The 12437-nt window shown below is 38.7% G+C and overlaps 1 protein-coding gene across 14 annotated transcripts in view; it reads left to right on the top strand.

Moving 5' to 3' along the window:
• Positions 1-11029, top strand: part of LOC124864736 (nuclear factor 1 X-type-like) — a 203950-nt gene extending 192921 nt beyond the window's left edge. For all 14 annotated transcript variants that reach the window (XM_047359622.1, XM_047359627.1, XM_047359617.1 and 11 more), the window contains 2 exons: positions 1750-1841; positions 6502-11029. In XM_047359622.1, the coding sequence (XP_047215578.1) occupies positions 1750-1841; positions 6502-6516 (107 nt within the window). In that variant the 3' untranslated portion in view covers positions 6517-11029. The remainder of the gene's footprint in view (positions 1-1749; positions 1842-6501) is intronic.
• Positions 11030-12437: the final 1408 nt, after the last annotated feature.

Here is a 12437-nt window from a genome sequence, read left to right as displayed (position 1 = left end):
GCTTCAACAGTCCATCTGAAGCTCAGTCAGTTCTCAGAAATCATGACACTCTTGCCTGAAATGATTACATCAAAAAGTGGTGTTTGTTACTTAGGTGCAAAAGAATTAGGCTATGCAATGCTAAACCCAAGCACCTTTAGAGAAATAAAAATATGAATTTCTAAAATAAATACCTCAGACAACCAGATCATTTTTTACCCTGATTTTATACAAAGTCAGACAAGATCCTTTTCATCCTCCAGTTTTTTGTTTGTGTGTGAACCAGAGGTGGGTAGAGTAGCTAAAAATTGTACTCAAGTAAGAGTTGCATTACTTTAAGATATGTGTACTCAAGTAGAAGCAAACAGTAGTCATTGAAAAAATTACTCCAGTAAAAGTAAAAACCTATTTGGGAAAAATGCTACTTAGGTACTGAGTACTTAAGTAGTATTGTTTAATGTAACTTAATTTGTGAAAATGTAATAGGACAGAAACATAAAATTATATATATTAACAATAAATATAGTAAAAATAAATCACATCTTTACAAAATAACAAATTTGGACAGAAGAAACACACATATCCAAATCTCAGTTTTCCACAACATAAAACCTCTAAAACCAATACTTAAAGTAGGTAATGGAGCCATGTTAAAACAGTTCACAGCTATTTTCATTTAACATACTTAATGTCAACCTACAGTAAAAATATCAGCTTTAGATTTAAAATAAACTTCTGTTTTTAAACGTTAACTAGAAAAGCACTCAGAGAGCGCAGACCTCTGCCAAGGCCACTGCATGTCAGCTGCTGACAGGTTGAGGAACCATGTGGGAATTCTAAGTTGTCGCACCATGGTCTGGCAATGATAAAGAATCCTGGATCCAGATGGTGCTCTGCATCACCAACAAAATCTAATCATCTGTTCCTTGTCCTAATACGCACCTTTTGTGAAAATTGCATCCAAAATCGTTCATAACTTGCATAAACAGACAGATGTCCGGATCGCCAAACCAAACAAAACATAACATCCTTGACGAATGTAATAAAATTTTACTGAAAACCCAGTTGTAAACATTTGAAATTTGAGTCTAGAAAGTTTGGGGCTGGACAGGAAGCACACCAAAACCAAAAGTCATAACAGAGTTTCAGGAGCTTTATTTAAGTACACTGTGGTGACTGAACTTGAAATTTAGGTCCAATTAAAAAACAAAACATATAGAACTTCATCCCTCTTCTGTTGTTCTAAAACAAGCTAATTGTCTATGCATTCATTGTTATATGTAGCTATACACCCAAAGTGAGGGATTTCTTTATGTAAAATCATGATTTATTTGGCCCCTTAGGTGTTGTCAATTAAAATTTTTCTGATAATCCTGGTAGTTCAACAGAAAATAGTCTTCTGAACTAAAAAACTTTGAAGTGAACCAATTCAGCTAATAAAGAGTAAAAAGTTGCTTTAGTCCCTGACTTAATACAGTCAGCTGTTGTTTGGCATTATATTATCAACTTTTATTATATTGTATTATAATGACTGTATGTAGTTGTGTCTGAATGTGATTAGACTGAACTGAGTTGAGCAGAATTTCAGCTGGATCCTATATAACCGCATACTATGATTCTGACCTGTTTGTACAGTGCCTGGTGATAACATCTGCTGTTACTTGGCTCCATATAAATAATCCCAACTTGTATTGAATTGAACTTGACGTTGCAGAGCTAGGTATTGGATGGTCATTTATGTCCAGCATTGTGTGTGCTCTGTTTCCGTAGCATACTCCACGCCAGGCGCCACAGCTCCCAACAGGTTTGTCGGCATCGGATCACGGGACAACAACTTTCTGAACATCCCGCAGCAGACACAGGTAAGAGTTCAAGGATCTATACTCCCAGCCTGAGTCTCCTTATAAAATAAAATAGGAGGAATCTCATCTGCCTTGACTGTAATTACTGGTGAAACTCGGGAAACTTATTAACTGTGTGGATGTGAGCCAAAGTTCCTAACTGCCTCACTCCATGAAACCTGCTGCAGGGTTTCCTCCACCTCTCCAGTTACACCAACCCACAGCGCACCATCAGAGTGTGCATTTGTACTTCTGTATTTTACTGTACATGTGTGGTTCACCATATGTGCTCAACTGGTTATTTGGCATGAATGCTGCCTGCCCCAAGGCAGACGGCCCTTTTCCCCTCACTGCCTTTCTTTTATGCTACCTTTCCTTTCTCTGCTCCACCCAATCCCCTGCTTTTCCACCTCACCTACTTCATTTTTCAAACTCTGCTTGCCTTGCTCAATCATATTTAATTTGCCTCTTTTACTTTTCCCCTCTTTCACCTTCCTCACTTCCTCCATCCACTACTCTGCGCCTCGTCCATGTGCCTCCACCATTACCACCAGTACTTTTTTCATTAGTGTCTAACCACACCCGCCTGGAGCCAGCTCAGCCCCGCACCTCGACACATGGAAACCATCTCAGAATCCCCTCCCTTATTTATCTGCCCTTCATTCTCTCACTTTGTCTTGCTTTCCATTTCTGCCCCTTTCAGCTTCCCTGGTTTCTTGATCTCATCTTACTCCCATTTTGACTCATTTGCTTGTTGTTTTTTTTATCCAATTGTTATTTAAATTCACTGCACATCCTAAGATACAGACACCTACAAGACATTTGATGCAGGCTTGTTTTTACACAGAAAGCTGAAACATTTTGCACTCAGGGGTGGTTAGCTTTCCTTTTCAATGTGGAATCAAAACTCACATCTCCACAAAACAGCAGAAAAGTTTGGACAAAAGTGTCTACGTGGTGACCAGAGGTCACGCTGCAACAGCTTTAACTGCCAGCAGTGGTCTTCTTGTGCCCTCTAGTGGCAATTGTGCTGCTTTACAAGCAGCAGAGAAAGGAAACTAGATCCCACAGTGCAGGCAAATGTTGGGTAATCGAGAGAACAAAAGAACGAGAGTTTCAGCCCATATCAAAGTCACGTCTTGGACGTCTCGTTACCCCGGGCAACCAGACATGATGTCATAGCCAGTTGATCTTGAATTTGAGACGGGCTTGCTCAAGAGGGGTCTAGGAAAGAAAAGAGAGTGGTCACTGTCAGCTGCCAAGGATTTAGTGGGAAAGCTTACAACAGATAGATGAGTGGAAAGGAGAGTAACTAAGAAGGGAGAAGTTACAATCCCTTGGGCCTGCTGGGATGGTGCCCAGGGGACTGTGGTAGATGAGAAGGGCAGGAGGCAGGGTGGGGGGTGGAGGTGGAGGGGGGTATTCATGCGACCTGTTAGATTCAAACTAAACAAAAAGCTGTTTTCTTGGAGTGGAGTTGTTTCCAAGGCTTGATTTCTAGAATGTTGGCACTTGAGCCCTCAGTGCCAGATCCTGCAGGCCAACCAGGGCAGCCAACTTCAGTAGCAGTGACCCAATTCTGCTCCGTGCTCATGCTGAGCAGGAGACACCCGACATGAAGATGGTATGAGTGGCTTGCTCATAGTAAGCCACTTACTGCTCAGCAACATTATGAACTGTATTCCTATCCTGAAATTTTATCTTCTGTTCCCATTAAGGAACAGAATGGTGCCTTACAAAAGAATCCAGACCCCTTAAACCTCTTTAGATATATTCACATTATAAATGCAAAATTCAGTGTATTTCATTGGGATTTTATGAGATAAACGAGCACAAAGTAGCACATAAATGTGAACTGGAATAAAATGATATGTGGTTTTCAACATCTTTACAAATAAAAATCTAAAAAAAGTGTGCACCCATTTCTTTACTCTGATGCCCCTCAATAAAATTCAGTAAAAACTGTCAGTATAAATCTAGTTGTTCTTTGAAGGCCTCCTAAAGAACATTATGGAACAAACAGCATCGTGAAGACCAAGGGACACAAAGACAGGTAAGAGATAAAGTTGTGGAGACATTTAAAGCAAGTTTAGGGTTATAAGACAAAATCCCAACTTTTGAACATCAAGCAGATCACTGATCTAAGAGTATGGCACAACTGCAAATCTATTAAAATATGGCTGGCCACCTAGACAGATAGGCCGTGCAAGGAGAATCCTGAGCAGAGAATCAGCCAAAAGGTCTGTGGTAACTCTGGAGGAGCTGGATAGGTCAACAGCTCAGGTGGGAGAATTTGTTAACCTCACTATAAATTGTGGCCTTCATACATCTGGCCTTTCTGGAAGAGGAGCAGACAGAAAGCCATTGTTTGAAGAAAGATGTAAGAGGTCCTGTTTGAAGTTAGTCACAAGCCATGTTAGAAACATAGCACACATGTAAAAGAAGCTGCTCTGGTCAGATGAGAACTAAATGTAACTTTTTGATCTATATGCAAAGTGCAACACCCACCAAACATCACCTTGAATGCACCATTACAACAGGAAAATTAGGTGGCAGCATCCTGCTGTGGGGATGCTTTTCTTCAAACCATGTGTCGTATGCTACTTTGTGTTGGTCTGTCACATGAAATCCCATTGAAATACATTGAGGTTTGTGGTTGTAAAGTGACTAAATGCAAAAAAAAGTGGTATAGTGTTGCAAAGTAACTGGGAGAGTCCTGAACCACTGAAAAGAGCTGGATAAGCTTACAGGATCTGAACTGTTGTGGTGGTTGCCTTGTTGCCATTTCCTCTTTTCAGAGTGTAACACTATAGATGTTTGTTCTTTTATGGTTTATGGAGAAATTAGTATTACTGGACTGAAATGACACCAGTTACATAAATCAGTGTGTCAGTTTTGGTCAATTCTACAGTAAACAAAAAACATTTTTTGTTTACTGTTTAATTGTTTTATGTTAAGAGTTGGAAGTTTAACTTTATTTTTCTTTCTTCACACTGTCTTTTTTTTTTTTTTTTTTTGCAACAGCTAATCATGCTGAAACTCATTGCATATTGAAAATATTCATACTTGTTGGTAAATTAGAAGATAATAAATGCCCACACTTAAGCAAGAGGCTGTCACAGGTTTCCTTTGCCAAACAACATCTACACTAAATTAGATGTCCGTAGGCTGTGGGCTGCAGCCGTCCGCCCGAAGGGTTGCAACTCATCAGTCGGCTCTAAAACCCTGCCAAGAGTGAAGTAAACTTTTGGGTTTTGCCACAAGCTGTCACAGATGCAAGACCGCTGCGGATTAAGTTATGTCGGATTTAAGTATCTTTTAGACAGTTTATCTCGATAATTCATGAAAGTCCTGAGCTACAAAGAAAACTAAAGTCATATGGAGTGGTACAAGACTATGAAATGACTTGTTTATGAGAATGGCTTTAGAAAAGGAATGGGTGGGATGGAAGTGGGTGTGGCACAGAATAGGCTACAAACTGGCAAAGGGTGAACTTACTAGGAGCCCTTTCCACTACAGATAAGGGAGCAATTGATAATTGTGTCATGGAAAAATCCCATCAAAACAATTCATGCTATCCGTTTAACAATATAGAAAACTTAACATTACATATACATTTTTTTCACACGTTTTGTTTAAGGATTTGTGATTTCCATATTCATATTCATCAGAACTTTCCTTAAACTTTACTGGACATTGCATTTAAAATCTTCAAAGTAAAATAAAAATGCGCTCAGAATTTTTGTGCCTGATTTCTGATCCCCCTTTTTCATAAAACTTTGACCTGTCGAGGCAAATTTTAGCTCATTCTGATTTCTCTTTAAGAACTTATCATAAAATGACATTATTCAAATTATAATTTTTTTTGTCATGCCAAGATCCATCTGTTTATATTAGGACTAGAGGCAACATTATTCCATGTGTGTAAGAATGGAGTCTTATCAAACTGTTTTATTTAAAACAAAGACAAAATGATTACAAAATGAAACATTTGTCTCTGTGTAAATTCCATAGAGAATGTACATCTTTACCCTAACTCTGAAATTTCCAAAAAGCTGCCACCATCCAAATCCCATATGTCAGGTGACAGACAGGTGTGGCAAGCTGAAAATGAAGAATTTGAGAATCTTTATTGTATTCTGTTTAAGCTTCGTGTTATCTGCTTAAAGTCTCACTCTCGATCACAGCCTAAATAAATGATGAGCCTGTTTCAACATGTCGAAGAACATTGGGTTTTCCTTTAAATACCTTTTTTTCCATCTTGCTTCTCTGACTTCATGTTTGAACAACTCACTGACACTGAAAATTATAAACTTCAAGTCTCCTTTCCTGAGTTACAACATCCACACTAAAGAGTGTTGCTTTTACTGTAACCAAGTAGCTTTTAGTATGATGTGTTTACTAACTGAGAAAAAGATTGGATTTTTGAGTCTATGATCGGCTTAAAGCTGCAAGACTACCATCACCAGCCAGTTTCCCCTTACAGACTATTTGTGACTTGTAGGACTCAAACTACCACATACCCAATGTGACGTATGTATACCACTAGAGTCTGTGGATCCATACTCTATTCTAAGGTGCTGTTTGGTGTTTCAACTTGCTTGAGTTTTGCACATGCGCACAATCATTTGAGACAAAAATAACCCTATCTCGTTTTTCTTCTTCTGTTTTTCTCTTCCAGTCTTGGTTCCTCTGACAAGATCTGTGCACAAACCAGCAAATAGAAATCTTTCTTTACTATTCAGAATAAGAAAAAAAGAACAGAGAAACAACCTGAAGGATGACAATAATTGTCTTACCAACCCGCCAACTAGCCCTGACAGTACATCTCATCTGATATGAAATATAACCAAGCGACGCAGGAAATTACAGTCACATGATGCTTCTAGTGGAACCCTGGAAATATTCACACAGTCAGCGGGAGAACCTGATTTGGGTGAAGAGAGAAGGACGAATGGATGGAAGTAAGGAGGGCAGCAGGCCTCCTCACGCCATCGAAGCACAGCAGCTATGCAGGAGCAAGAAAAGGATGTGGGAGCGGTCAGCTTCTCCTGCTTTGTAAGAACGCATTGTGAACATATGGCAAAAAAAAAAAAATCAACTGTCCAGCAATTACAAATTTAAGCTACAACAACCTAACCCACCATGATCCCAAAACCCAATCAGACGATGTATGTCCAGTGAGGACAGCGGTCCATGCTCCTGTGATGTCATCATCGCCCATAACAAAATCCAATTGGCTCCTCTCACCCTGCCACCAATAAGCAAGCGACCAGGCCAAACCATATCTTGATTTAAAGTTGCACTACAAGCTGAATCAGTTAACACTAACCATGTGCACTATTTACCTACAAGGCGTGGCAGGTAAACCACACTCGCCTATGATTATGTTTTACGAAAGGAAACAAACCACAAGGTACAAGAAGCCTTCAAATGTCCTCGACCTGTCACGGGTCAGTTCAGCCAATCATCGATCTCCCCTTGCTCACAAAGTTCTCAGTCTGTGTGCCATGACTCCAGGGTTTCTCACCTTTCAACTCATAATATTTCTATATGTATATGTAAAAGCTTTCCGTTTTTTACCCAATAAGCTCAGTAAACTCCCTCCCCACAAGATGCACTCAGTGTACCAGACACCGAGTAATTATACTGCTATTGGCAGAAGCTATGAGTTCCCCGTTTGCCATTTTTGTAATGTAGATGAATGCTGACTAATTTTCCCTCGTGTGTTTTCTTATTTCAATTGACTCCTTTTTGGATATGTACTATTTTCTAATTGTTTTTGTATTTGAATGGCAGCACCTTAAAGTTAAAGAAGGAGAAATTATATGTTGGGGTGAAGAACACGGAGCGGCTGGCTAACCTGGAGAAAATAGTGCTTGTAAAAACTTGGGAAATATGCCCACCTGCTGTTTTAGATGTGGAGATTGGTATTAAACCCACGGGAAGCTACAGTGAGCAGCTAGTTAGATAGGAGTTAAACTGAATCATGTCTTAGTTATTCTTCAAAAGGGTTTCATCCAAACAAGTCGAGGTGCCACACACGTTTAGCATGAGATGATTTTACAGGATCAGGAACAAAAACTGTATATCAGAGACACATTCAACTCCTCCATTGTCACTTTAAATTAATGAGCATTTAGCCGTTTTTATCATGAGATTTCTGCAGCCAGGTGACTATATTGGACAAGATGATGGAAATGAAGAATGAGTTTGAAGCTAGATTGAATAAGAACATGAGGCTTTGGTTTTGATTTAATTTGTTTTAATATCTGGAAAATGATGACAATCACTTGCTTGAGATAAAGGTAATGGAACAGTAAAGATGTTTGACCTATTATTTGTCAGAACTTGACTGATTAATGTCTGTAGAAAGCTCAGGTCGTTTGGAACAAGCACCTAGAGTCTACAGGTGTTATTGCAATTTACCGTAATTCACTTAGCATTTACTTGAGTCTTCACCCACCCCAATCTCAAAATCCAACATGGCTGACAATCATTTCAAATACAGTGATTGTTGCAGTGATAAACCGTAATTAGCCTCAGAGTGGCTATTTAACATTTACAACACCAATAAAGGCTAGTTCAGGAATTTTGAAGTGAGGTTTTGTTCAAAGCTTATAAGCAGTTAATATCTTACCTGGAATCGATAACTTTCTTTGCATCTTCATGTAGTATAAATCCAGATAAGTTAGCCCCAGAGACTGAAGCTAGTCTTGAACTAGTTTTCTAAATATAAATCATAAAACTGTTTAATTGTGAAAATTAATAAATCAAAATGGATTTTATTTGGATATTTTACCAAAAATGTTTAACCTTAACAAGAAGTGCAATATTTATGGAAAATAAAGAAATATAAGTAACCATCTTAAAATGAGGAAGCAACAACATGAAGTAAAAACCCTTAAAACATTAGTGTCATTTTGTTTTAGAAATTTGATGCAAATCCTACTTAAAAACATTCCAGAAATAGGCTTAACTTATTCTTTGCTAATGCCTTTATTATTTTAACATTTGTCATTTATTTTATAATTTTAAAGGGGCCAGGACCAAAGCAAACTTCTACTTTCTTAAAAAAAAAACTTCCAATCTCAAAAACATCATAAACGGTTAATTCATGCACTTTTTATTGAACCTTTAAACCATTGCCACGTTTACATCAGGCGGATGCAAGCTGTGTTTTACTCAGGAAAGGGAGGCAGGAGGCGGTGCGCCACCAAAAATCTTCCTGAGTGAATCGGATATTGAGAACAGAACATGTGAAAGGATGACTTTACTGATATAAGATTCTAAAAAGTAATTATTGTGGTTTAAGTGAACTGTGTTTTACTGTGATTCTTACACTGCCTTTCCTGTCAGGTAGTTACTCTGACTAGAAAAGCTTCTGTTCTCAGTAGGTATTAAACACAGGATGATCACTGGTCGCGGACTGCCTCCTACCTCTGCTTCACAGGTAAATAAACATCAGATTCTGTTAAAATAATCACCCAATGCAAAAGTGCTGATGCTTAAAAGGTTCATAAAATACTGTTTGCATAAACCACTGAGACATTTCCGAGATAGGAGTTGTTTTAAGAAAGAAGTTCAATTTGGTCCTGTCTCCTCTCAGACTAGTTATTACCTTGAGCCTCTGGGACAACGAATCTGAATTTATGCTAAAGGAAAGATGCCAAAACAGGATCCCACAATAACAATCCAGAAATATTCTTGAATTTGGATTTGAGTTCATTTTGTGATGCAACTTCTAAGGTGAAAGGGACACACTTAAATATCTATCTACTAGCTGCTAGCTGTAGTTTCCTGTTCATGTTGTCAGTTTCCTCATCCAGGAATCAAAGCAGCATATTATCCCAAATATAATTGTTTTATTAACATGGTTTAATTATTCTACTACCAGAAGGCCCTTTTCTGTAGAAAAACAAGTGGTGTTTCGACAATCACAGGATTTATTTCTGGAGACAGACAAGCTGAACCAACTAGGTCTAAATGAACCATGAGGAGAGAGCGTAGCTCCTCTTCTCTGCTTCTTGTAAGTTTGTCCTGTTGTTTACACTCCCAGACGGGCTGCTGCTCCAAGAGCTAAGGAGGCCACACTGCGGAGCAAAATGAATGTCACATTTCTGGCTGTTTCTTTAAGGGAGGCCTGCGAGGTCAAGATTCTGTCAACGCCTAGACAGAGTAAAAGTTACCAGTTGTCACAGTTACACCCCAGCACATTCACACACACACACCAGCACTCCCCCCTAGCCATTGTAAATGGAAGAGCCCTTATAGAACAAATGACTGCACTGATACAATCATGCCAGCCAATCGTATACGTCTCTTTTTTTGAAAGCATGACAAGATTGAACACTTAGTGTCAGATCAACTGACATGTTTTTAAACATTTCAGACTCATGGCAACCACTCAGTATTAACCACCCCCCACTCCCCGTGCACAACTTTCAAAGTCTTACATGTAGACAATCTGTGGACGCCTTAAAGGTTTCACTCATCTTTTACACAGATAAACCTGCACACATTCTCCCATTATCATAAGTTGAGTCCAAACACCCATCCAAACCTCACAAAATAACTGGACTGCCTGGCCGTGTTCCTTCGCTGCAGGGAAACCAGTTGTAGTTGGCCAACTGACTGGCAACCATCTCATCAGCTTTGTAGAGAGGACTAGCTCGGCTGAACAAGGTGTTAGGCTGATTTCTTTTCGAATCAAAGGAAGTGCCTCTGTATTCTCATTATGCAAACATGAATTCAGGTTGTTTTTTCTCACATATAAGCTATAGTGAATGGTTAAAAAAACAAATTATGTCAGGAGGGGACAGAAAGAAACAATGACAGCTCACTAGATAATCTCAAGCATCTTTATATATAATACACTTTTATATATATTTATAGATATATATATTTTTTGTTTGCAAGATAAGCTCTGTGGCAGTCTAGTTATTTTTTGAAGCATGGCATACATCGCACAGTCATAGGATGCATCTGGAAAACGCTAATCGGAGCTCGAGTACCAGTGTCTAAGCCCACAACTGTTTGAAAGGAAAGGAAATCCATCGCAAACCCATCAGTGCAGACGTAGACAGAGTATCGGTTAAAGTAGATAAGGATTAAAAATTCAAAGGACAGATTTGTTTCTTTATTGTTTCGATGGGAAGTATTGTTCTTGAAACTAAATGATGTATGTTGATTGAGCCATGTGCAATGCCTTGGTAGAGGAGTTGTGTTTGTTAGAGATTGTTTGAGGGGGTCATGCAAAAAAAGAGGAGGGAAACCCTCGTAAGGTTTTTTTCTGTTTGTTCGTTTGTTTTTCAAGTCCATGTGCTCCGGGACTCTAAATACGTGGGCGGTGAGATAAAAAAAAAAAATGGGGGGGTGGGGGTTTGGGGGGGGGAGTTTGGGGGACATAGTTTTTGATTACTTATTGTTTCCTTTTATCACTTTTTCAAAAAAAAAAAGCAAATTCATTTTTATTGACTTGTCTTTTAAAATGCGGGAGTTAAAGGAACAATTTCGCAGCTCATTAAATATATATCATTATGAAAACTGGTGCTTTCATTAAGGATAAAGTACATTCAGTCTCTATTATACATAAATAATAATAAACAAAATTAAGTGTTATCATAAAAACTAATTTTTAGGAAAACATGCATTACTCTATTTCTTTGTTTGTATTTACCGGGGAGAGGGAAGGGGGTGTTCACTGTACGAAAGGGTTGTTGTAACAAAAGGCATTTTTCCTCTCCCAAACCTTTACAACACAGCAGAAAGAAAAAGAAAAAAAAACACATCCTCTTGTAAAAATTGTAATTTGTTTCCTGCGGACTCTATCCTACCTACCAGTGATCCAAACGTTGGACAAAGACAAGATCTTTCCAGATCCTGGGAGATGAACAAGTCTGGATTCCTGAGTGACAACAGGGACTAAAGATAAACATGGTGTAAATGATGATGTCTGACAGGATGTTTTTGTTGGCGACTCAGTTCGAGGGTTGCCTCCATTTTTTTGGTCAGAGGGGTTGTAGTCATCTGAGTCAGCAACAACACAGAACCCCGTTCCCCTGAAAGCCCCAAATCCCCCCCGAACACCCACCAGCTGTAAATGATGATAAATATTTGTTTGGTGATGTAGTGTTATAGACTCAGAGCATCTTTAAAGGTTGTCCCTAAAAAGTGCCTTTTGTTCACAGATTCCATCTTGTATTCCTGAGTGCCCATCTCAAAAGAAAATAAGTCCCCTCCCTCATATTTCTATATCTTTCTCTTCTTCTTCTTCTTGAAGCTTTTTCAAGCAGTATACATAGTACTAAAGGAAATTGGTGTGATTTAATTGCTCTTTTTATTGTTCAGTACTTTAGAAAATCAGAAAAAAAAGTCCAAAAAAAAGATCTCCGTCTTGCTTCTCTTCCTCTGTATCTTGTCGTCTGTTGATCTTGGACACTGGAATAGTCTGTAGCTGCGTATCCTTCGCTCTCTCCTCCTCCTCCCCCTTGCTTTCCTCCTAATTCTCTCTACAACGGGGTTTAAAAAAAAAAAGAAAAATGTAAAAAAAAAACTTTTAAAAAAAAGAATATGCAAAGATTTTTGTTTTTGTCTGAGCAGAATGCAATTAGCTCA

This window comes from Girardinichthys multiradiatus, chromosome Y, assembly GCF_021462225.1.
Source record: "Girardinichthys multiradiatus isolate DD_20200921_A chromosome Y, DD_fGirMul_XY1, whole genome shotgun sequence".
Lineage (NCBI taxonomy): Eukaryota > Metazoa > Chordata > Actinopteri > Cyprinodontiformes > Goodeidae > Girardinichthys > Girardinichthys multiradiatus.
The sequence above is the reverse complement of the archived record's forward strand: the minus strand, read 5'-3'. Positions and strand labels throughout refer to the sequence as shown.